Raw genomic sequence first — 27,125 nt, 5'->3', positions numbered from 1 at the left:
TGCAGTGTGTTGTTCAATCTGGACTAGGTCCCGGGGTTTTTCTGTATTTGCGATTTCCTCGTTAACAAAATTTCTAGTGTCTGTGTTATTTCTATTCCGCATTGTATTTTGTTATATAATTGAAATATCACAGGTTGTGCGTTAAGATCAATCAATTAGAATACCCAACCTTTGGTTGTTGATTTAAATTGATTGACACTTGGATATTGGTCTTTGGTACCATCCAAGTTATTATCCTTGTATTTGATAAAGACTCGCAGATTTCTATTTGCTTGAGTAAAGATCAAATCAAGTGAGAGAGATATTAACTCCTCGATATACTTTTCTCTAGATTGAGTCTGACTATCTAGTTGATTCTCTAGAAAGTATATTGGAGTTAGTCCATACAGATTGCTAGTCGAAATATTGGGTGTGGTTGTTATACCCCTGCCTTTTCAATTGGTATCAGAATAGGCAAACACGTTAAATACCTCAAAAGTCTGTGTTTGTAGCGATCTGACTCTATGGACAGAGGTGTTATCTATGTTAACGTACCACCAGTATTCGATGGCTCTAATTACTTATGGTGGAAAATTGTTATGCGATCTTTTCTTCAAGTGCGTGATTTTCAATCATGGGTATATATTGTTAAAGGCTATGATTCTCCAGTTGCTGCAGTTGTAGATGGTGGATTTTCGACAAGGGCTAAAATTGTAAAACCATAATTATACATGCTCCTGATCCAGCAATCAGATGAGTATTGAGGCTCATGTATCTCATCGAAGCATGAAAGCTCATGCCACAAGAAATTCTGACTGAGAATACTGTCTCTCAGAGTATATGTGGATGTGTAGTCTCTCAGCTGAGGCAACGACATATCTCATGAGTACTGAGCAATTTCAGTAATTATTTCTATACAGAATCGAACGATTGGACGGCTCCAAGATAGCTTTCCTGCTAGTATAGAGCAATAACGTCTTCAGGATGTAACAATATTTTCTCTGACTATATTAAAGAAATATGACGCTTCAACAAGCTCATATTACTCGACTCTCAGATAATTAATGCTCCTAGACAGCATGCTTGCTAGTATAGACCCATCAATTAATTATCTATAATCCTTAAATTCATTAACTGAATATTCAGAAATATTCTACGTTCTTCATAATATTTCATTACTTCAATCCGTGGTTCTTCCCAGCATAATTCCACAGGTTAGTGATAAATATTCAACGTACGGGCATGTGAGCCGCTATCGAGTAAGCTCCGACCAAAATGGTGCAAGTGTACTCAGCAATAATGCACTAACGTGCACCTGAATGCACGAACGAGCATTCCAAAATACGAAAGAACGATGAACCTATGCAAAATAGGAATAATAATAATAATAATAATAATAAAAAAATATTAGCTAAGGCGCTACAGGACTAGGCCCACCGGCCGGCCAGTCACACCGTGGCCAGTCCCACGCCCAATTCTATATTTTATCATATTTTTATTATTTTCCTCGATCTTATGAAAATCCCTTCATTTGAACAAATATCCTTCATTTTAAGGAAACTCCTCAGTTTCATGGTGTTTCCTCTGTATCAAAGAAATAATAAGAAATTATGAAAGGTGTCGCGGGACCAAGCCTACTAGCCGGTCGGTCATGCCCTAGTTGTGGTCGGTCCCACACCTTGCATTCCTTATTATTTTATTATTATTTACTTCATCCCATGAAATTCCTTGATTTCATGATATTTCCTTCACATCAAGGAAAAGATATAAAATTAGGGAAGACTCGCGGGACCGGGCCCCAGTCGGCCGACCATGCCCTAGTCGTGGCCGGTCCCACACGTCCCTTATTTGTTATTATTGTTTCCTTCATATCATGGAAACTCCTTCACTTCAAGGAAACTCCTTAGTTTCAACAAATTCCTTGATTTCATGATATTTCCCTAAAATCATGAAAATAATATAAAATTAGAAAAAGTGCCATGGGACCGGGCTTATTGGTCGGCCAGCCATGCCTTAGCCATAGTCGATCCCACACTTCACGATTCCTTATTTTATTATTATTATTTCCATCATCTCATGGAAATTCCTTAACCTTATGAAACTTCTCAGATTCATGGTATTTCCTTCACATCAAGGAAATTACATAAAATTGGGAAAGGTGTCACGGGACCGGGCTCGCTAGACGGCCGGCCATGCCCTAGCCGTGGCCGGTCCCACACCTTGTAATCCCTTATTTTATTTATTATTTCCATCGTCTCATGGAAATTCCTCAGTTTCAGCAAAACCCCGAATTCTTCATATTTTCTCAAATGTTGCTCAAATGCGCATCAGAAAATATCAAAACTCTCAGAACTGAGACATGAACACTTTGGTGACATGAGCATATTAATTCTATGAGTCCCCAGCACCCTATATATACTCACAGGATCAACATAACTCAAGTTTAATTCCCGTATCTTATCCATTATTGTTTTTATTATCCACGGGATAATTTCCTTCTTTGTGAAGATTTTATTCCTTCTTCAAGTGTCTGCTGATGTCGACACACACCTAACATGCTATGTTCATGTTCATTTAGAGAAATACCCAGTCCATCCACCGTATATATCACAATAAACACCGGAAAACAGAATTGAAAACCCGACATTCTTGTGGACCCTGTTGTCGAGATAACGAAGGAAACTTCCTTTTTCTTCACTGCATGCGTCTTCTGGTGGTTTACTCAGGCTGAACATGTTGAATACGTAATCCAGAAGGATTTAAACTCTGCGCAAATACTCCAAATATCTAAACAAGAATCTCGAGAATCACTCCAACACACGTTTGCCCTGTTTTACATCAAGCCGATAATCTAACCCTTTTTTGACGAAACAAAACACATTACCGTCCCTATTTAATCGAAACAGGATAATATCAATTAAATCCGGTCATTGAATCTCAATAAATCCCCTCCAAATTCTCTGCTAGAAGTTACGCCGCAATAGATATTTGAACTAATAAATTCCCATCACTTTTTTGTTTCTTGTGAAGAAGAAGTGGCGTCCCCCTATCCAGGTGTGGGGTGCAAGTAGCATTGGGAGGCCCATAGCAATTGGGTTGCCCCTTATCCAAAGTGGGAGTCCGAATAGCAAGTGTCCTATGGGGTCCCAAATAGCACTTTTTGAGCAACTTTTTCCACACAAGCGTATTTCTCCAAAGACACCTACACAAACATAAAAACACCATAATAAGTACAAATCAAGCACTAACAATAGAAACACTGAGGAAAATTCAGACACAAAAATGTGTCTATCACATATTACCTTGACCGACCAAGGTTGTCTCTTTGGCTTGTGTTGGCGCAAAATTAATTACCCCAACAATCTTCGAGATGTGTGTATGATGATCGAATCGCCCCCGTTGATTAGATTCTCCAAAGAATTGTTGATTGAAAGTGGTGGTGGTGGTGGGGGGGTACCTGCAAAGACACTCCAATGCTAAAATCAACAAGAGTTCTATGCAAGTATGTTGTGGAGAAAAGGAATAGAAATTGTGTACCTTTTGAGTTGGATTTTAGCCTCTATATATAGGCCTAAAACCCTAATCGGGTTCCATAATAACCCTAGATTTGTACTTTTCCTTGAAGATTCTTGTCTATCTTGAAAGATCCTTATATATCTTGTCAAGATTTGAGTTTATCTTGGAAGATCCTTGTCTATCTTCATAAGATTTGAATATATCCTAGAAGATCCTTGTCTATCTTCATGGGATTTGAGTACATCTTAAAAGATCCTTATTATCTTCTCAAGATTTGTATATATCCCCACAACATTTGAATCCATCTTGAAAGATCCATATTTATATCTTCAAGATTTGTAACTATCTTGGAAGATCCTTGTCTATCCAAGATTTGTATATATCTCAAAATGACTTCTAAAATAAGTCATTTGGGCTTCTATAATAAGCTAGATTGGGCTTGTATATTAATCCCTTGGTTTTTACGATAAACCGAACCGGGCTTGTATAATAATCCATGTGGGTTTCCTCAATAAACCCACGGGTTTCCATAGTAAACCATTTGGGCTTCTATAATAAGCCATGTGGGTTTCCTCAATAAACCCATAGGTTTCCACAATAAACCGAACCGGGCTTCTATAATAATCCATGTGGGTTTCCTCAATAAAACCACGGGTTTCCATGATAAACAACCGGGCATCTATAATAAGCCATGTGGGTTTCCTCAATAAACCCACGGGTTTCCATGATAAACAACCGGGCTTCTATAATAAGCCATGTGGGTTTCCTTAATAAACCCACGGGTTTCCACAATAAACTGAAACGGGCTTCTGTAATAAACCATGTGGGTTTCCTCAATAAACCCACGGGTTTCCACAATAAACCAACTGGGCTTCTATAATAAGCCATGTGGGTTTCCTCAATAAACCACAGTTTTACACAATAAACCGAACCGGGTTCTACATTAAGTCATGTGGGTTTCCTCAATAAACCCATGGGTTTCCATAATAAACCAACTGGGCTTCTATAATAAGCCATGTGGGTTTCCTCAATAAACCCATGGGTTTCCCCAATAAACCGAACCGGACTTCTATAACAAGCCATGTGGGTTTCTTCAATAAACCCACGAGTTTCTTTAACAAACCGATGGGTTTCCATAATAAACCTAATGGGTCTTTGACAAACCGTATTTTACCGATATCAAATAGCTTGTGCGGTACGCACGTACACTATTTTAATAGGGTACAAACATCGCCCCTTCTTAATTCTCAACTTGTTGATGGATTAAGAAAATCAAAAGAACTAACCTTCGCGGTTCGTTCAAATTCGCCCTATGTCGTTTATACGACAACCTTTCTTGGCCTTGGCCAGCTTGTTGTGTCGATTTTCCCCACGGTCGGCTTAATAATTCAAAGCACCAAAAATGTACTTAATCATCTCACAAGCCACTTTTCTTCAATTACCAAACACGTTCAAAGTACCAATAATGTACTTAAAACTCCATATGATAATTATCCAAACGCCAAACAGATCGGCATGTGATATCCTCTTGCTCTTCCTTTAGCTAACAAATGACCTACGTGTTGGTGTGACATCGACGATACGCTTCGCACCATGTCAAATAGTCACCACCGTCATGATCAATGGGAATTTGACTCTCACTCGAATGCAGGTTACTCCCTTATTTTACTTGGTACATTGATTGCCCATATGCTCCCGTAATGGCCTTGAATTTGCCGAGTCAATGCTCTTGTATCCGCGAATAATGAAAGTAAGACAATCTCCGGTGTACAGGTTGATTGTCATTAGATTTTTTTCATGCATTTTCTTTCTTGACAAGCAAAACACTCCGTTTTTGTCTTTCTCTATATTAAAAATACATTCAAAGTATTTCCTCCATATGTGTTCTTTAATATTTTTCGTTCACTCCTTTCGCTCTATTTTAGCTTCAGATTAATTACATTGTAACACCTCGTTTTCACCTTTCTCTTTATTAGAAAGACATCGCAACAATTTCCTTAATAACCAAATACTTCGCCTTTCTCTTTTATAGAAAAACATTGCACGTATTTCTTTAATAAATATATGCAAAAAGTGTTCTCATCTGTGATTATAAATTCGATTTATAATGTAACAAACTAGTGAGGGTTTACCTCCCAAGGCGTTCGTTCGTCCAACCCTAGTCGCCCCCATTACTTGAATTGATACTGAAAAAGATGTCTTCTATTTTTCGACTTCTTCAAAAAAGTTTCCATTGATTGCATGCTTGACGACACTTTAGCCGCCCCATTATCTGTAGAGATATTTAATAGCAAAGACGCCCCCAGATGAAGCAGAAAATAGATCTATTACATCCTTCCCTCACTTGCTAGATGGTTCTGGGCTTATAATCAGGTATCTTTTCCGTTTCCATCTCTATTTTTGGGTCATCATGTACCCAAGAAACTTCCCAGATGTGAGTCCGAAAGAACATTTCGCGGGATTTAGATTCATTCCATATTGTCGAAGTCGATCGAAGGTTCTTTTCAAGTCCATAAGGTGAGATTCCTTCTTTTTGGATTTGACCACCATATCGTCGATGTAAACTTCCATGCTTTTCCCAATCATATCTTTGAACATTTCATCCACAAGACGCTGATAATTCTCCCTTGCATTTTTAAAGCCAAAAGGCATGACGAGGTAACAATATATCCCTTTGTCTGTTATGATAGCCGTATGTTCTTGATCCTCCTTGAATAACGGAATTTGATTATATCCAGAAAAACCGTCCATAAATGACAATCTTCCGAAACCCGAGGTGGCATCTACTGAATCAACAATCCTGGGCATTGGATAAGGATCGCTTGGGCATGCCTTATTCAAGTTTGTAAAATCGATGCATACCCTGATTTTCCCATTTTTATTTGGAACTACTACAATATTTTCTAACCACTTTGGATATCTAACAGGTTTTATGATCCTGGCCTCTTGCATCCTGTCAATCTCCTCGGCTACCTTTTCCTTCCATTCTGGAGCCATCTTTCGCGGCTTTTGCCTTACTGGTTTAAATCCTTCACTGATATTCAACCGACGGCACGCGATGCCAGGATCAATACCTGGCATGTCTCTGAGGCTCCAAGCGAAGACATCTCTATTATTCTTCAATAGGGTAGTCAAGCTCTCACTTTCGCCTAACGGTAATTCTGCTCCAATAAACATTGTTTGCTCCTTTTGATCCCCAATTTTTACTTCTACCAACTCCACAATAGTTAGCGGTCCTTCCTTTCCTCTTCCTTAATAAGAGGTCGGGAGGCACTGTGATTGCTAAATTTTCTTTTCAACTTGGAGTATTTCCGAGCCCTTTAATTCGGACTTTCTATACTCCTCCATTGCGCTTTCGTGACATTTATGAGATGCCACCTGATCTCTCCTAACTTTCATCACTCCTGCTGAAGTAATGAATTTCAAACACTGGTAGATAGTGTAAGTTATCGTCCCCATTGCATGAATCCAATCGCGTCCTAAGATAGCATTGTAGGGTGCACGACAATCTAGCAACGAGAAATATTGCATAACTGTCCTTCCTCCCACCATCGTAGGTAGATTAATTCTTCCCATTGCTGTCATTGTTTCACTACTAAAACCAACGATAGGGTTATCATCTGCCAACTTGGCTCTCATTCAGACTCATTGAAGAGTATGCTCCCGAGAATATGATGCTAATTGAACTTCCAGTATCGACTAGAACTCGATGTACCTTGTACATCCCAATGAGAGCTAAAATCACGATGACATCATTACGTGGTTGATATACTCCAGCAAGGTCAGCTTCTGAAAAATATATCTCAGTTTTTCCATCTTCTAAAGTCTCTGTACCAATCAGATTGGCATAGTCGACCTTGTTCGATATTCTCCAATCATTAATTTGACGCAACTTCAATCGTGTAGCATTCTCCTGAGCCTTTCTCGAAGCTGAATTGACTCTTGCGTGGCTTACTCTGATCTGTCGTAGATCTAGTGTGTTGACCCGTGCTGGATCCTTCTTCACGTATTGCTGTAACTTTCCTTCTTCAATCATATTTTGGACTTCTGCTGCGAGCGTACGACAAGAATCTGTATTCTGCCCATGGTCTTGGTGATGAGCACAATATTTATTCTTACCTCTCTTATCCCTTATTTCCATCGGTAATGGTTTCGGAATGGGTAGCGAGTCTTTAATCTTCTTAAAAAGTTCACCAAGTACAATATCCAGTTTGGGAAACTTCACCTTTTGCTTTTCTAGAGTCTTATGAGAATATTCTTCGTTTCTCGTTTTCCTCGCATGAACTTCATGGATTTTTCCCTTGGTACTGCCATTGATGATATGTCTCACTTTTCTCGCGGTTATGAGGTCCTACCGTGTTCAATCAGCGACAACCGCAATGCCGGGTAAGAATTCGAATCCTTATGAGACTCCAATTTCTCCATCTTATCAAACTCTTATGAGATTAATCTCTTAATCTATTTTATTTTTCTTTCCTTGTTGGCCACTGTGAACACACAAATCACGAAGGGATCCGAGTGCTCACAATCAATCATCATCATCTAAGGAGATTTGTGATGATGATATCCTAGTGTTGATTCATTGGCTCAAAACCTTCGGGTTTATCATAGCCTCATCTAACAACTCCATGCGAGGCGTTTGCGCACGGGATATAAGTACAAGCAAAGAAAAAAAAACGTATAAGTAAAGATCCATGGGGCTAAATAAATATAAAGTTCTGAAACGTAAATAAGACCAAGGTTTACGTGGTTCAGCACTAAGGCCTACGTCCACGGGGTTTGTTGTTTTACTATATTCTTCACGGTTACACGAATAGTCGAATGACTTTTGGGTTTACATGTTTCTCTCTTCTAAATGATTAGCTTACACTTGCAAACTCTCTCTCTCTCTCCTTCCCTTCCTGATTCTTCCGATCCCCTTTCCTCTTGGTGGAGACGGGGTATTTATAAGGTTAGAATGTGGGACCCATCTCTGACGACCGTTGGAACCTTATCTTCTCCGACCCCCTTTCCTCTTGGTGAAGCAGAGGCTGGTCTTCGTTCCGAGCTTGTTGTTGTTCGCGCTGAGTTAGAGCAAACTCGCATCCAAGTTTCAACTTTCACAGGTTTGGTTCTTTTCCCTCGCAGTATGTCGTCATTCCTCTATTTCTTAGTTGTTCTGTCTGAGTCTCCCCACCCTATCTCCAGTGGGTGGCGTCCCCGAGATGATATGGCTTCGAAACGAAAGAGCTCGGCAAAAATCTCGTATTAGAGATCTGGTTGAGAAAATTAAGAATGAAGCCAAGAAATGGGATGCTCGGGCTGAGGTATGGCGCGCGAGGCATGTTCAGATGGTCGACATGCAAAATCTGTACAACCATGATCGTGCTTTATTTAATGGCACACTGCTGTGGACACGTGATAGTCTGCGAGAAGCCCGTGAGCGTACTTCCTTGCTGGAGTCTAGGATTCAGCTGCTGGAGGAAGAATTACAGAAGGCTCGATCCATTCCAACGGTCGTCAGAGATGGGTCCCACATTCTAACCTTATAAATACCCCGTCTCCACCAAGAGGAAAGGGGATCGGAAGAATCAGGAAGGGAAGGAGAGAGAGAGAGAGTTTGCAAGTGTAAGTTAATCATTTAGAAGAGAGAAACATGTAAACCCAAAAGTCATTCGACTATTCGTGTAACCGTGAAGAATATAGTAAAACAACAAACCCCGTGGACGTAGGCCTTAGTGCTGAACCACGTAAACCTTGGTCTTATTTACGTTTCAGCACTTTATATTTATTTAGCCCCATGGATCTTTACTTATACGTTTTGTTTTCTTTGCTTGTACTTATATCCCGTGCGCAAACGCCTCGCATGGAGTTGTTAGATGAGGCTATGATAAACCCGAAGGTTTTGAGCCAATGAATCAACACTAGGATATCATCATCACAAATCTCCTTAGATGATGATGATTGATTGTGAGCACTCGGATCCCTTCGTGATTTGTGTGTTCACAGCCACTACTCTTATAGCCCTATATATTGATGCACTTTCTCTACCATAGACATGCATCTCACCAGAGGCTCTTCTTCTTTTATCAAGCAACAAGTATCCGTCTTCCCCTTTACTCTTTTTTTTTTTCTTTTTGTTGACGCATCAGTCTACAAATCAATTTACTAACCTCCAGTTTTTCGTCGTCATGAAAAGCTTTCTAAAGTCTGGTAACCGAGGTATAAGTATCTTGATTCCATTAACTTCTTTCGTCTTTTCTTTCCCCCTTTCTTTATCTGTGAGAGTCGCTAATCATCTTGTAACCTTGCCCTGTTTATGGCGTATACAAACGATATCATATCGACTGTAAAATTACTTGTATTATTATTATTATTATTATTATTATTTTAATAATAATTATTATTATTATAGAGCGAATTCAGTAAAAGAATTTATACGGGGTTGGTTGAGAGCTTAGCAACAAGTTGCGCCCCAACTCCTTTTTGAATAGCTAAACCTATCATATGAAAAAGAAAACTGCCTATCTTAAAATTAGCATCATAATTGGTTAAGCAATTTCTCAATCGGTTCAAAAAAACAATAAAATCATCTCCTAATTCACCTAAAGTAGAAAAGGCTAAAACCCCAAAACTGTAGCCATGAGATGTGCAAGTGTCTAAGTATTTGGCACACTTGCGATGGATAGCCGTAGAAATAGCATGTCCCAGAACAAAGCTACGAAGTCCACCACCTGTGAAGGGCGAAACCCCTGTAACGTCAAGGCAAGTGTCTTGACCGTTCTCCCAGTTGTATACAAGAACGTCAGGGTTTTAAACCATTACCGTCCGCCAAAAATACCAAAGAAGCCTCTTTTCGATCGAGCCATGCAACTTCAATTTCCAGTAGAGCCATGCAACTTCAATTTGCAGTCAGTATACATACTTTTATATATACTCTCTAATCCTCACTAATCTTCCTTTTTCCTTTCGAGGTTTAAATTTGTTGTCTTGCAGGGGCTTTCCCTTCTTCGGAGGACTGGACAACTCCACTCAGAGTCCTTAGCCATCCGGGAAAGAGTCCATGTGCTTGATTTGCAGAATTATCAACACGAAACCGACAAGCTCAAACATCAGCTTCAGGTCCTTAAGGATAGAAATATTGAGGTTAATTAAATGTCATGCGAGGACAATGCGATCATGCTCGTACCCTCCTTGGTCGTGCTCGAGCTCATGGGTACAGAGGACATGCTGATGCTTCTTCCAGACGAACCATACGATCCTGAGGAAATGGGCGATACCTAAGAAATTCTTTTGCCATTCTCTGTAGGCTTCTTTAAGATTCTGACCTCCACTTTTATGCTTCCGTAAATGTGCTCCTTGTTAGCACTATTTAGCTCTTTCCTTCATAGATGTGCTTCTTGTTAGCGCTATTCTTGTAGCATTTTGTTTTCCTGGTGCATCAAAAAGTGTTGGTCCTTTGCGGTGTGATCCAAGGATGCGCGTGGGAGGCCAATCCTTCTGTTGGTAATGCACCAGATGAGATGGGAAATCCTCTTACCATCGTTATAAGTGACGATGAATCTGAAGAAAGCCTTCGTTCACTTCAATATAATCCATCAGCTCCGCCCGGAATGTTGTCACCCCTTTCTCGAGCTATCCTTTTAATGCCGATCACTCTGCCACAGTAGCTCATTCGAATGATTCCTTTACTGCTGATCACCCTGCTACTATAGCTATCCCTGTAACGTCGATCAATCTTCTAACGTTGTGGCATCCAACTGCCCCTTTAATGATGATCAGTTGGTATGTATGCCTACTAAGCGAGATGGCCAATAAAGACGGTCGTTCTGGACCTTTTGTAGCCCGTGGTTTGATATACTTCCATGTTGCCAATCCACGAACGTATATATGAATGGATTGGTGGAACTTGTGAGGTGTTGAACGGAGCTAAGCACTCTTCGAGCATTCCAGTGTTGATGTGTGCATCCAGTTGTCATAAAGATTATTTCTGAATCGAATTTCTTTTCTTTATTAGAGATGATCATAGATGACATGTACACACATGTCTCCCAAATAAACTTGCGGATGTGTATTGTCGTCGTTATTTTCTCCAAATTTGTTAATGTAATCGGCTCCAATTAACAAGTATTTTCCGCCTCATGTGCAGTGGAAAACAGACCTCCAATATCCAATCTCCACCTACGTAGTAGCCATGGACTAATAAATGGATGTAACTCAGGCCATGTAGCTGACATGCCGTTCATTCCTTTGCATACTCCTTTGTATCATTCTCTTGAATCACACAACGCAGGTACCGTTCCATAGCAATCTTCTTCTTTCGGAACGTTTCTGGAACTGTCTGCAAATCTGGATTACAACGTTCTGGATCTCAACGTTCCTGAAACTTTCTGCAACTCTGAATCACAACGTTTCTGGAAACTTTCTAGAACGTTTTAGTATCTTTTACAACTTTGCTCGAACCGTTTCTGGAAAACGTTCAGAACTTTCTGCAACCTTTTGAGATCTTCTACAACTTTGATCAAAACGTTTCTGAAAAACGTTCAGAGTTTTTCGCAACTTTTTGATCACAACGATTTCGTAACCTTAGTTTCCAAAACCGTTTTGGAACAACTTCTTTCACTTGGAGAACACGATCTTTTGCTCGTAGTTCCCCTTAGTCGGCGCCAAAAGATGTTGGTCCAAAATGAATTACCCCAACAATCTTCGAGATGTGTGTATGATGACCGAATCGCGCCGTTGATTAGATTCTCCAAAGAATTGCTGATTGAAAGTGGTGGGAGGTACCTGCAAAGACACTCCGATGCTAAAATCAACAAGAGTTCCATGCAAGTAAGTTTTGGATAAAAGGAATAGAAATTGTGTACATTTTGAGTTGGATTTTAGCCTCTGTATATAGGCCTAAAACCCTAATCTGGTTCCATAATAACCCTAGATTTGTAGTTATCTAGAATAACCACCAACATTTGTACTTATCCTTGAAGATTCTTGTCTATCTTGAAAGATCCTTATATATCTTGTCAAGATTTGAGTTTATCTTGGAAGATCCTTGTCTATCTTCACAAGATTTGAATATATCCTAGAATATCCTTGTCTATCTTCATAGGATTTGAGTACATCTTGGAAGATCCTTATTATGTTCTCAAGATTTGTATATATCCCCACAACATTTGAATCCATCTTGAAAGATCCATATTTATCTCTTCAAGATTTGTAACTATCTTGGAAGATCCTTGTCTATCTTCCAAGATTTGTATCTATCTCAAAATGACTTCTAAAATAAGTCATTTGGGCTTCTATAATAAGCTAGACTGGGCTTCTACATTAAGCCCTTGGTTTCTACAATAAACCGAACCGGGCTTCTATAATAAGCCATGTGGGTTTCCTCAATAAACCCAGGGGTGTCCATAGTAAACCATTTGGGCTTCTATAATAAGCCATGTGGGTTTCCTCAATAAACCCACGGGTTTCCACAATAAACCGAACCGAGCTTCTATAATAAGCCATGTGGGTTTCCTCAATAAACCCACGGGTTTCCATAATAAACAACCGGGCTTCTATAATAAGCCATGTGGGTTTCCTTAATAAACCCACGGGTTTCCACAATAAACCGAACCGGTCTTCTATAATAAGTCATGTGGGTTTCCTCAATAAACCTACGGGTTTCCATAATAAAAAAAAACTCACGTAAAAAAAAAATCCGTGAACATGTCACAGTTTTATATACAAAAAAAAAATCGTGGATATTCCACGGTTTTATCAAAAAAAAATATTTTCCTTCTTACAATCATCCGTCTTTGAAACGAGGGTTTATTTCGAATTCGTAAAAGCTCACACCTTTTAAAATAAAGTTTTGGTTTCCATGAAAGTTCATAAACAAAATTTTATCACCAGAGACAGGTCTATATATATATAAAAAAATATCTCCTAAATCAGGGATTATTACTAGTTTCTTAAACTAACGATCGAACGAACATACGTTTTCTAAAAAGAAAAGTTTTCTACAAGACTCACACTCATATATTCACATGTATACAACTTTAGCATGAACAACTCATGAAACTTATGGAGAAAAAAAACTTACCTGGTCGGCTGTCGGAATATGGACGGTGGCGATCGGCGAAAACAGTCGGCGGCGAGCTCCGACGAAAATTTTCCTCCCTGCTGCTGACTTGAGGGTTATGAAGAGATGAAGGTGGTGGTCATGTGGATAAGAAATAAAAAAGAAGAAGGTATTTATCCCTTTTATATCAAATTTTATTTCCAAAACCTAATTCCACAAGGATTTCCTTTTGGGCACGGACCCGTGAATCCTAAACCGACCAAGGTTCCATCATCAAATCAGCGGTGCTATACCACTTTATGCTCGATAGATGACGCTCTATCATGCCACTGGGATCTTCGTTCAAGCCATGGTTTGCTCGCGCAATCGAAAATCCGGTAACATCTTATCTTACGACTAAGTTTAATTACTTATTTCGTTTGTGACTAGAAAATCGCCATCCAGTGCTGACTGAGGAACATGACTGTCCCTCACCAAGCAGGAGACTTAATGTAGATGGTGGATTTTCGACAAGGGATAAAATCGTAAAACCATAATTATACATGCTCCTGATCGAGCAATCAGATGAGTATTGAGCCTCATGTCTCTCATCGAAGCATGAAAGCTCATGCCACAAGAAATTCTGACTGAGAATATTGTCTCTCAGAGTATATGTAGATGTGTAGTCTCTCAGCTGAGGCAACGGTATATCTCATGAGTACTGAGCAATTTCAGTAATTACTTCTAAATAGAATTGAACGATTGGACGACTCCTAGACAACTTGCCTGCTAGTATAGAGCAATAACGTCTTCAGGATGTAACAATGTTTTTCCTGACTATATAAAAGAAATATGACGCTTCAACAAGCTCATATTACTCGACTCTCAGATAATTAATGCTCCTAGACAGCATGCCTGCTAGTATATAGCCATCAATTAATTATCTCTAATCCTTAAATTCATTAACTGGATATTCGGAAATATTCTACGTTCTTCATAATGTTTCATTACTTCAATCCGTGGTTCTTCCCAGAAGAATTCCACGGGTTAGTGATAAATATTCAACGTACGGGCATCTGAGCCGCTATCGAGTAAGCCCCGACCAAAATGGTGCAAGTGTACTCAGCAATAATTCACTAACGAGCACCTGAATGCACGAACAAGCATTCTAAAATACGAAGGAACAATAATAATAATAAAATATTAGCTAATATGTTAGGGAATTGGGTCCACCGACCGGACAGTCACGCCGTGGACAGTCTCACGCCCAATTCTATATTTTTATCATATTTTTATTATTTTCCTTGATCTCATGAAAACCCGTTCATTTAAAAAAATATCCTTCATTTTAAGGAAACTCCTCAGTTTCATGGTGTTTCCTCCACATCAATGAAATAATAAAAAATTAGAAAAGGTGTTGCGGGACCAAGCCTACTAGCCGGCCGATGATGCCCTAGTTGTGGGCGGTCCCACACCTTGCATTCCTTATTATTTTATTATTATTTCCTTCATCCCATGAAATTCCTTTATTTCATGATATTTCTTTCACATCAAGGAAATATATAAAATTAGGGAAGACTCGCGGGACCGGGCCCCAGCCGGACGACCATGCCCTAGTCGTGGCCGGTCCCACATGCCCTTTAGTTTATTATTATTATTTATTGTTATTATTTTTTCCTTCATCTCATGGAAACTCCTTCACTTCAAGGAAACTCCTTAGTTTCAACAAACTCCTTAATTTCATGATATTTCCCTAAAATCATGAAAATAATATAAAATTAGGAAAAGTGCCATGGGACCAGGATTATTGGCCGACCGGCCATGCCTTAACCATAGCCGGTCCCACACTTCACTATTCCTTATTTTATTATTATTATTTTCATCATCTCATGGAAATTCCTTAACCTTATGAAACTCCTCAGTTTCATGGTATTTCCTTCACATGAAGGAAATTACATAAAATTGGGAAAGGTGTCACGGGACCAGGCTCGCTAGCCGGCCGGCCATGCCCTAACCGTGGACGGTCTCACACCTTGTAATCCCTTATTTTATTTATTATTTCCATCGTCTCATGGAAATTCCTCAGTTTCAGCAAAACCCTGAATTCTTCATATTTTCTCAAATGTTGCTCAAATGCGCATCATAAAATATCAAAACTCTCAGAACTGAGACAAGAAAACTTTGGTGACATGAGTATATTACCTTTACCGACCAAGGTTGGATCTTTGGCTTGCAAGAGACCGGTCCCACACATTTTCATCATTTTACCTAATTTGTTCACATTAGGTTCAAACTCTTCCAAACGATTTGGAATTTCATAAAATGATCGTCAGTCGATCCCATGACCAACCAGGGGTGGTTTCATGACCCCTTGGTCGGTCCCTCATCTCTTGGTAATTAGGTTTTATCACCTAAGGCTCAGACGAGCATTATTTAATAAATGATTAAATCCGCATTTAATCATCCTTCCACCAACTGGTCTTCAGGAGACTTTGGTATTTGCTCACTCGAGCATCTAGGCGCTACCTGGTCGATCCATCATCCCATGTATCCGGTCCCTCCTTCACTCCATGGTTGATTTTCAATAAATCATAAATTGATTAGCAATTGATCGAAATTAGGGTTTTCGAATCCAAGGTTCATAATCCCAGATTAAAACTCTAATAATTTTACGTTGATCCCATGATCAACATTTTAATTAATTATACTCGGTTCAGTTACCAGTATTTAAAATTAATATTTTATTTTGGTCCTGCTACCAATAATTCATCAAACGAGCAACATTTGCTCACATGAGCAATATTTGCTCAGACTAAGGAATATTGGTTCAACTATCAATGTTCAACAATCCATCGAATGAGAAATATTTTCTCACCTTAACTATCAACATTTACTCGACAATACCTCTGACTCAACATACATGTTCAATTTATAAGTCTTAAAACATTTGCAAATCACGTTTGACTCAGCAATACAAGGACTCATCGTCCCATAAAGTCAGCAACTGACTAACTAAATACACGTCTGCCTTGCAGACTCCACAATCACGAGACATCAATCGTGTAACATGGGGGGATATTAACTAGGGTTTTGGTCTGGCGGTCTACAGCACGTGTGTTCATACGCATGATGAGAATGTGAGCAAGTCGTGCAATCAGTTGGTGGAGTTAGCAAAGTAGTGGATGGAAAATAAACCAAGTCTCCGCACAATGATCAACTGGTTTTAACACGATTTTCACTTCCCCACTCTTTGACTCCAGCAACTGTCACACTTCATGGGATCAAGGTGTTTACAATTCTAGCAATATAGATAAGTTTCTGAATCATGATTGAAAAACAAGACAATATCTCGTCAGCAGACAATAAGAGATTAAGAACTCAACATCTGAGAAATTACTCTCAACAGAGCAAAATTCAATCAATCATAAATTATCTTATTTCTTCACATAGAATATACAACACACCTACAATCTTCGATCACCATTGATCTCACACATTTCTTAGCTTCCCTCCTACAAATCGACCCATCCTCTCTTGTGAACGAATTAACTCTGGAATGGCCATTGTCTTGGTTTAGATCGGATTCCTATAGATTGATCTCTCGAACTTAAAACACTCCCTTCTTGCAGTGCATCTGGGTGAGGTTAAGCATTTAGATCGGTTCAAGGAGTCTCCTCCGCACGGTCGTCTCCTCAATTCCGTAAAAACCAATAAATCGTTTATCCCCATCTATAGCAGTAGGTAACGTTAATGTTCCAAAAAATATTGGCGAATACGATGCTGCTGAGATACTTGCTGCAAAGAAAACCTCTGACGGTTTGAATGCCATCATACATGCCATTACCCCAAATCTTCAGCACCATGTGTCAAACTACACTAGGTCTAAAGATGCGTGGGATATCTTGGAAACCATATTCGAAGGTAAACCAGTGAAAAGGAAGCTAGGCTTCAAAACCTTAATTCCGATTGGGAAAACCTTCATATGGCAGATGAAGATTCATTTGATGAGTTTAATCACAAAGTGTCTGAAATTTTTAATGCATCTTTTGCATTGGGTAAGACTATGCCTGAAAAGGACATTGTGATGAAAATTCTCAGATCGTTGCCATCTAGATACGACTCTATGAAGCATGCCATCGTTGAGGGAAATAACCTTGATACACTTTCCAGAAACACTCTGATAGGAAAGTTAAAAATTCTTGATCTTGACACAGGCAGAACGTTCGCGCTCAATGTTGTGACCAAAACAGGTGTATCCTCTCATTTTTCTTAGGCTGATAAATGTTGCTCCAATCATGTTGATCTTGATAAATCACTGATAATTAGAAAGGTCAAGGATTTGTTAAAGAGGAAAAATAGATGTGATGAGTGTCCATCTTCAGTTAATGCTTTTGATGATTCAATAGAAGACAAAACTACTTTGGATGTCTCAGATGAGTCTACTATAGATTCTCTTTCCTCTTCAATTTCTGATTCAGAACTTGAGTATGACACAGAGTTTCTTGATCTCTTGAATAAATATATTCTTCAAGAAAACCTTCACTTAAAGGCCTCCTTGAAGAGAGTTGAATCATCACTCCAGGTGAAGAATATTGAGATAGAGCGTCTTAATGATAAATTCGTCAGAACCATGTCTCTAAAGGAAGAAGAGATTAATACTCTCAAGTATGACATGCAAAGGTTATCTGGAAGCTCTGACAAAATTACAACAATGTTATTTGGTCAGAGATATTTTAGAAACACTAATGGTTTAGGGGTCAAAAGCAAAACTCAAAGCTCTTAGTTTTCCGTTCCAACTAATCAAGGAACAAAAATTGTTGATTGTGGTATTAAACAGGAAGAGTCACATAAAGACGAAAAATCCTCATTGATTTATTCCTTTTGTGGACATTCAGAGCATGATCAGAACACTTGTTGGAGATCAGAAGGAGCAATAAGACAATCACCAAACTTCAAGAGAACATGCAGAAAATGAATCTGTGTCCGGATAACCAAGCTCTTTTTAAAAAATCCAGATCTAGACGAGGTAAGAAATCTGTTTACACAACAAACAGTGATAAGCCACGAAAAAATAAGAAGTGTGAGCATATGGCTCACTCGGTCACCAACTAATGTTGGTGACGTCCGCATCCTCATTTTTAGCTTGGGAAAAATGAGGTTTGCACTAAAAATGGCTCAAGTCTTTGTTTTTGTAAATCTTTTTCTTATATTTGTTAAGAAAATTTTCTCTTAAGATGATGGAAGGCGGATAACAAATCCTGAAAGACTCATTCAATATCTTCTAGGGTTTTGTGTTCATAAATCCGTTTATATTTTTGTGTCCTCCCTTTCTCTTTTCTTTTCAAAAGATACAGTCTCATGGCTCCTGTAACTAGAGGGATCACAAAAAGAGATGCAGTTGAAGCAGTTAATGTGTATCTTTGTGAATGAATCTCTTCCTCAAGAGTAAAGAAAGTGAAGTCGACAATAAATGGAGAAGGTTCTTCCTCTAACTGTCTTTTATCTGTTTGTCATTTTGATAATGATTTTAGAGGCATGGTGAAAGATTTCATCAAAAAGAGAAATGATTTAAAATCTCAAATCGTTTCCTCTTTGGAAAAGATAACTCACTATGAGCAAATGTTATCTCTAACAAAGAACACCTTGTGTGAACTAAAAAGAGAACTTAGTGAGTTATCTGACATTTCTGAAGACCTAGAGGAATTGAATGATCCCATAATCAATAGTCTTTTCAATAATGAGAAGGAATTCTAAGTAGATGCTCTGAGAAAGCTCTATAATGTCTAATAAATCTTCTGATAAGATTTTTTTTTCCTTATTATGTTTAGAAGAATAACTAGGATTTTGAACATCCATTATTGTGAGTACACATAGCTATGTCCAATGTTTTCATCTTCATGTTTTTAGATTGACTTGTTTAGATTCTAAAGTTGGTTTGGAAGATGATTTTTGCAGTATTAATCTTTATGGTTTTATATATTGAAATATGTTATGGGATATGTGTGTTTGCGTCTGTGAACTATTATTGTCCCATACAATGTCAAAAGTTATCTCGTTATATGTCGATATGCATGTATTGATACAAGATCGATGAACTTTTGACAAACAAAAGTTAAGCCTATTATGTCAATTCATTGACGGAAGATAGGTTAAAATCTTTTGTTTACAAATATTATGTCTATTGTACGTCGTTATGCAAATAGTGATGAAGATAGAATGAATCCTTGTATATTCCGCAATATTGATCTTTCCCTGATCCATATCTTATGTGTATACTGTGCGGCTCCATAAATCTTCTTGTGTGAGCATTTCCAACTAAACTAATCATAGATTCGTTTGTGGTAATTTTGGTTGTGTATTCCAATTAAATTAATCATGGGTTCTCTTGTGGTTAGTTTAATTGAGAATTTTTGGATACAAAATCATTTGGTGTTTTTGGTGTCCAAAGAAATCCTTATTTTCTTGTAAAAGTAAGGTCGCTCTTGTTGTTCTTTCGGGAATGATATCAAATGGGGGAGAGTTCTTTTGAACTTGCGCTTAATTTCCATATCTTTGTGGGGAGTGCGTCAGTGGAATTTTGAAAAGTTATCTTGTGTCTTTATAAACTCCGTGATGAATGCATTTAGCTTCGGCTATATGATTGCATCTAAACAAATTGATATGTGCTTTTCTTTGGTCTTGAAGTGTCTCCATGAAAATTCATTAGGATCCCGTTTTCGTACCTTTGCCAATTTAATTGACAAAAAGGGAAAGAATTAATATGTAGTTCACACTACAAATACATATGATTTTCGGATCATTATGTAAGGGGGAGTGGTTTTCATTGTGAGATGAAGTATCGACTAAGGGGGAGTGATACATATCTCCATAGTATTGTTGCCAAAGTTGTGATACAATTGGACTTTGATGCTGTGTAATAATACTATGACACTGTATAACAAATATTTGAGAACAATTGTTTTCGTATTGTTATAGATACGGATCTTCAACAACAATGATGCTGAGTCGAACACATTCAGAATCAATGGAGTATTGGGAGTGGCGAAGAATTCAAGGAATATTGAAGAACCAAGGAAATCAAGCATGATGGATGAGTAGCTACAAAGTTTATTTATTTTTTAATCCATATGTATTGATAGCTTTGTCACTAAATTTGACAAAGGGGGAGATTGTTAGATCAGTGCTCGATCGAACTCACAAGCGTTGCTATCTCAAGCTTGTTTGTCAAGTTTAGTTGATCAAAACTTTAGTCTTGATTTCTAGTCTACTTATAGGAGTTTTCAGACTAGGATAGATTGTGTAGTTGAGCTTTAAACTTCACGGCGCTTAAAAATGAAGACGAAGATCTACTGAAGAACTCAGAGGAACTTCATCAACAAAAGGTATGTGGAGACTAAAACTTATCTATCACTCAGAAGTATATTCTATTATATTTTATCTCATATTGAGAAAAAGTCGTATATCATACACATTTTTTATTTCGAGCTGAGTATGACTCGCTTATCTATTTCTCGAAATATATGTTGGTAGATTTTTGCTTTAGCTACATTCATCATTATTGATGAGTGCCAAATATTGGATATTGGCAATTAACTTATCTTTTGCGCTTTAAAATCATATATTATCCCAAATTCTGTATTTTCTTCATTTTCAAGAATACATACTTGTACTAATTAATTTTGTGTTATTAGGTAACAAATAAAGCTTGGATGAATTGCAAAGCCAAAAGAGCAGAGAAATGGTGAAAATGGAAGAGAGACAACAAAGTCTCACGCTAGATGGCAGTGAAGAATATCTTTTGCACCTCATCCGCAAGTGAAGAATGTTGTTGCAAGACTCAAAGACTAGAAGTGGGCTTGAGATATTAGCTTTGAAGAAGGATTGGGCCTAGAAGAAGATCTTCCAAGAGATAAAACCGAAGAGCCTATACCCAAACATGTTTCCAATATGAGGCGTCAGATTTGATATAACTGTTAAGCATCTAACGACGCCTCCACACGGAACATCAAAGTTTGCTACTACTGCCTAACACTCTAGCTTCCTATCTCTTCCTCTTGTATGAACAGAAGCCAAACACTCCCTCACGTCAGTTTTATCTTCTCTCCAAGCTCTGCAAAAACTTCACTTCTCCATCCCTTCATCAATCATCCCCGACCTCCTCTGAGCTCAGCTTCCCTATCAGCCACCTTCTCAATAACCATCAATCAAATCTTAGTCTCTATCTATATCCATCTACGCTTCTTCTCCCAAACAGTAACCCTAGAAGCTATGATTGAGAGAGATAGAGTTAGGGTTATCTTCAATAGCAAAAGCAAACATCAAATCAAGAGTTGCAGGTCTGAATTGCAGAAGGGTTTTGTCAGAAAACTTGTTATGGGTAAGTGGGTACTCTCCAATTATCAAATTTAAGGGATGGAGTGAAATTGTGTATAAATAGGTATGAGAATTGTGTGTAAAACTCATGACCGGATTAGCCGGTGCCCAAGCTGTAGTTTATCTTTGTTTTCAGTATTATCATCATGTTCTAATTCAATAACTAGGGTTGAGATGAAACCATTAATTTACTGCTAAGTTTGATTCATGTTTCGGATATTGTTCATGTAGTTCTTTACTTGTTTAGGATAAATATAATCTGAGTTCTTCATCATTTTACTTTCACAGTGTATGTCATGATCCATTGTAGTTAGCATACTTCTGTGATGAATGTGCTGCAATTCATGCTTCATTGTCTGTTATTGATCCCTTGACTAATTGTGGCTTAATCATAAAGTTAGTGCTTTGGAAAGATACCCTAATTGCGATTAGAATATCCATCTTAGGAAAGGTTTACTTTCTAAGTGATAAAATGGGTATGTGATTAGTTGTACTGTAAGAAGACAGCTAATACTAGGGACTAGTTAGTGACCTTAGTTTACATTAAACCATCCATTTGACATTACCCTGGAGTACCTTGACCGATGTCCATTACAAGGGACAAGAACATTATGGAGACTGAATTAACTTAGTGTGTGTTAATAGGTGGATTCGACTGCCCTAGTACCTTTTATTTTCATTGTTTTGTCTTCTATTTTGTGTTACATAAACATCACTTTGTCGTATCGATGCAAAATCCCCCTTTTGGTTACTCTTTATTCTGAAATCATTAGTAGTAAGACCATAACTTCAAATCTACACCCACCTTGTCTCTGTGGGATCGACCTGCATTTGCTATGTCTCCAACAGACGCTGTGCACTTGCAGTTAGACATAGTCGTAGGTATTATTTATAATCCTACCAAGTTTTTGGCGCCGCTGTCGGGGACTCGGTAGCGGTGTAGCTGAAGTTTCTTCGTCACTTTACTGATTTTAGCTCAATCCTGTACATATGTGTTAGATCATTGCATTCTGTTTGTTAGTATAGTTGTGGTTTTTATTTTCTTGCATCATCATATATCCTGCATAGTTAAAATCATTTGTCATTGCATGTTGCAGTCTATCTACCCTTCGTTTAACTTAGTTAATTCCATCATCTGTGTAACCTAGTTCTGAAACATTATAGTTGTAGCTCTTTAGTTGTTGTAGGTTAAAACTTATTTCCCTGTCTGTTGTTGTAATCTTTTTGTGTCCTGTAAGATATTATCCTCTTTAGTATATATCAATAGCATATAAGCATGTTTTGAATTTGTAACTTCCATTTTACTTTAAAGCTGTCTGTAATTGCATTCTGTAAAATCCTTTAGCTGTAACCTTTAATTTCAATCATTCTATTTCTGCATCTTTTCATAGTGGTGTCCTGTAACTTAGTTGTATTTTTGCTAGACTTCCTTTCTTTCGTAGTCTAAACATATTACCATCTGTTGATACCCATCATCTAGGATCCTGTAAATACCTTGAACTTTCTTTGTTTTTACTCTTGTCAGTCTTATCTCAGTAGTATAGTTCACAAGTTTTTGTAATCTGCATCTCAGTGTCAGTTCAATGATTTTGTAGGTACTGTAAATATGTGTTTAGATTTTTCTGTTTTCAGTCATAGCTAGTATAACTTAGTTGTAATCCATCTGCTATATAATCTGCAAGCCTGATTTGTCCCTGTCTTAGTTGCATTGTGGTACTAATCTCAAATTTGCTGAAGACTTTTCATTGTGCTGGCTGAATAATGGCAGTAGGTGTTCCATAGATGATGTTTTAGTGTAAAAATTTGTTCTTTGTATTGTGTCAGCGTAAGTAGAGTTAGTATGCATTACAGTTATAATCTGCATTTTAGTTTTGCATTATTAGTTGTAACTTCTCATTTTCAAGTTCGTCATTCTCTGTAGCATAATTGTCTCTCAGTTTGTTCCCTTTGTCCTGTATCAAACCGGTTAATCCTGTAGTTGTACCAAGTAGATCATTGTCACTATCACCCTGTATAATATCCACTCCAACATTCAGCATAGCTCTCCGTCGTTTTCACATTTTCAGTTTGTCTATAATTTTTGTTTCATTCTGTCCTGCTCAGATCTTTCAATTGGATGTAGCTCAGTTTTCAGTTCACACAGCACTTGTCCTAGAATTCTAGTTGTTGTCTTTCAGTGATCTACAATTGCTCTTTGTGCTTCTGTGTTGTTGTTGTACAACTTCTTCTACTGATAACTTCTTTTGAGAAAACCAGGTACTTGAGCAGCTGAATATAAACGCAAGGAAAAGAGAAAAAGGAGCAGCACAATCAGTGGTACCTGCAAAACTGCACTGTGAACCAAAGAAAAATGAGGAGAAAAAAAGAAGCAGCACAATCTGTTGTAGAGCCTAAACCTGGTTCATACCAGCGGTGTCACTTTCTAAACTTGTTTTTCTTAATTAATGTGTGAATCATATACCATATCTTCTCACTGAACTAGTGCTTACTGACCTATGTCAACACACCTGCAACATAGAGTATCGTCGTGCATGATCCTGCGATATCTGAATCACATGTTTGCCTGTCGAATCTGTGTACTGGATACTATCTAGTTCTGCAACATATTGTTTGTGCATTCATAATTTCAAAAACTAGTTGTTGATCCCCATAGACATGATTCTGTGATAGCTGAGTGTCATCCTTGCTTGCTGAATTTATTGTTTCAATGTGATCTCTCGATATCTGCATGATATTGTGTCTGTGTACGTGCATATTTGATTCTGTTGCCATTCCTTTAAAGCATCATATCGACCCTGAATCTGATTGTCACTCTTAAAAAGATTCGCACTTCAGATTCGCGCATTATTGCTCATCTGATTTGTACAGACATATCAGTTCTGTGTGCATAGTTCCAAATATAAGTGTTTCATTCGCATAAGCATTGATCCCCTGAATTGTGATTTGCTTGGTTGTCTGGTTGTCATAACATTGTTTGGCATGCTTGCCAGATTATGAGTGTTTCTTTTCAAGACCAAATTGATTGTCTGGCTTGTCTTCTAGGCTGCGATAGTGACCAATTTTTGGACTAATCCTTAGTTCATGCAACAAGCCTAGTGTCAGTAATTTATACACTTCGTGAAAGATCCAAGATAGCCTTCAGCAGCTTCATATGTTATCTGATTGAATCATGTCAGGATTTTGGTCTGCAACTGGGGATGAAAACAAATCCATTAGAGAACTTACTTACGGGCATGCTTCACGTTATGAGCCTCCCACAGACCATGATGTCAATAGTTATAGGGATTGTTATGGACATTTTCATAGTCCTGAACCTCAATACTTGGACCCTAACTATTCGCACACGTATCATTCGCCAAAGGGAGGAAATGAACATTTTTGTAATGCCCAGCTCACAAAATCATCACTTTTGGAACAGTTAGAAGCGCAAATCACTTCTTTAGAAATGCAATTATATGAGAAATCTGTCGCATCTAATTCACCTTGGAAATCTGAAATTTATGCTTGTACCTTGTGTGACAGCTTAGACCATCCTGTTGAGATCTGCTATGTTTTGCATGAATTTAGGCAGTATAGATCGCATCAGGTTGCTGGCTTCTATCAAATGCAAGATAATCATCCCTACCCACAGACTTGCAACATAAATCCATGTTACAATGATATTGATAATGACTCAAATTTTGAGAACATTGTGTCTAGTTCTACTCATATAACTAATATTGAATATAAACTAGGGCTGTCAATGGGTACCCATTACCCGGACCCGGAACCGGACCCGGTATATTTGGGTCCGGTTCCGGGTCCTAAAGTTGGACCCATTAGCTACTTAGGACCCGACGGGTAATTACCCGATTGAACCCGAATTTAAACGGGTCCAAACGGGTAATACCCGTTGGGTACCCGCGGGTATCGGGTACCCGTTTATTCATTCTTTTATTCATGTTTTTAGCAAAATTACAAGTATTTTTGCTAGTTTTAGCTTTGATATTTTACTCATTTAAATTTTTTCTCTTACATTTAACCTTTATTTAGTACATTAATAAGAAATAATAATAAATTTTTATAAAAATTACTTAAATCCAAGCCAAAAAGAGAAATATATTAAGTTTTTGAGGTTTTTTAAATAGTTTTACTAAGACCCAATGGGTACCCGGAACCGATGGGTACCCGGGTATTTAAACGGGTCCGGTTCTGGGTCCACAAGTTTAGGAACCGGACCCGGAACCGTTAGGAACCGGACCCGACCATTATAAGTAGGGTCCGGGTCTAGTGATACCCGGGAGGATCCGGACCCGTTGACACCCCTAATATAAACCTAATGTAGAGGTGAACAAGTGGACCAAGGACCCCAAATACGGTGATAGGGACGAGTATGCATATTACTTGGATAACGATATGATGTTAGAAGAGCTAGTTCTTCTTGAAGAGTCAATTTCGGAGTCATGTAACTCGGTAATTCCAGACCATAATGTAGATACTTCCATTAATGATGTTTCTTCTAATATTCATATTCATTGCAATCCAGATGATTTTGGTATCGATTTAGGGCTTGTGCGGTTGTCCCGTGAAGAAGAGCATAACACAATTTGTGTGTGACTTGGGAAATGTTGAATCTTCTGTTGACACCAATGTTCCTATGCATGAAAATATAAGTGATGTGTCTGATTCTCTGCCTGGGTCACATTGTGATGTTTCTTCTGATTTGCCTATGCTTGAAACTAAATTTTTGAATGAAGATGATGATACTGAATTGGGGATTGTTAATTTGTTCAACGACTATGAGCATAATATTGCATTACTCATTTCTTTTAGCATAACAATGAATATAACTTAGACAAGTCTAGCTCTTTGCCCATGTCACAAACTGGTAATCTTCCACCCAACCTAGATTTGGTTTGTAACAAAATTATAAAACCAACTTTTCTGAGAATACCTAATGTAATGTGTTTAAGGAGGTAGGAAATACCAATTGGTCCTACAAATAATATATTAGAGAGGGTCTAGTCCCATTGACCTAGTCAATTGTCTGTTTGGTCCTATTTGGTAATATAAATTATAGTTTGGTCCTATAAATTATAGTTTGGTCCAAGGGTGATGTCATGGATGATGTAAATGTCATCTTGTAGTGGCAGAAATACCCTTTTGGATAAGGACCATATATATAGTCAAAAAGTAAGAGAGAATAAATCATTCTCATATTTACTCTCTCTCCTATATTTTCAGATATAAAATTTCT

The 27,125-nt window shown here is 38.1% G+C and overlaps 1 protein-coding gene across 1 annotated transcript; it reads right to left on the bottom strand.

The window, feature by feature from the left end:
* Window positions 1-7,111: 7,111 nt before the first annotated feature.
* On the bottom strand, window positions 7,112-7,636 carry LOC113305950. The gene has a single exon (XM_026554940.1). The coding sequence runs from the start codon at window positions 7,634-7,636 to the stop codon at window positions 7,112-7,114; it is 525 nt and encodes a 174-aa protein (XP_026410725.1).
* Between the last annotated feature and the right edge of the window lie 19,489 nt (window positions 7,637-27,125).

The sequence above is a fragment of the Papaver somniferum genome, chromosome 8 (assembly GCF_003573695.1).
Source record: "Papaver somniferum cultivar HN1 chromosome 8, ASM357369v1, whole genome shotgun sequence".
Lineage (NCBI taxonomy): Eukaryota > Viridiplantae > Streptophyta > Magnoliopsida > Ranunculales > Papaveraceae > Papaver > Papaver somniferum.
Note: the sequence above shows the minus strand (reverse complement) of the source record. Positions and strands in the feature narration are given on the sequence as shown.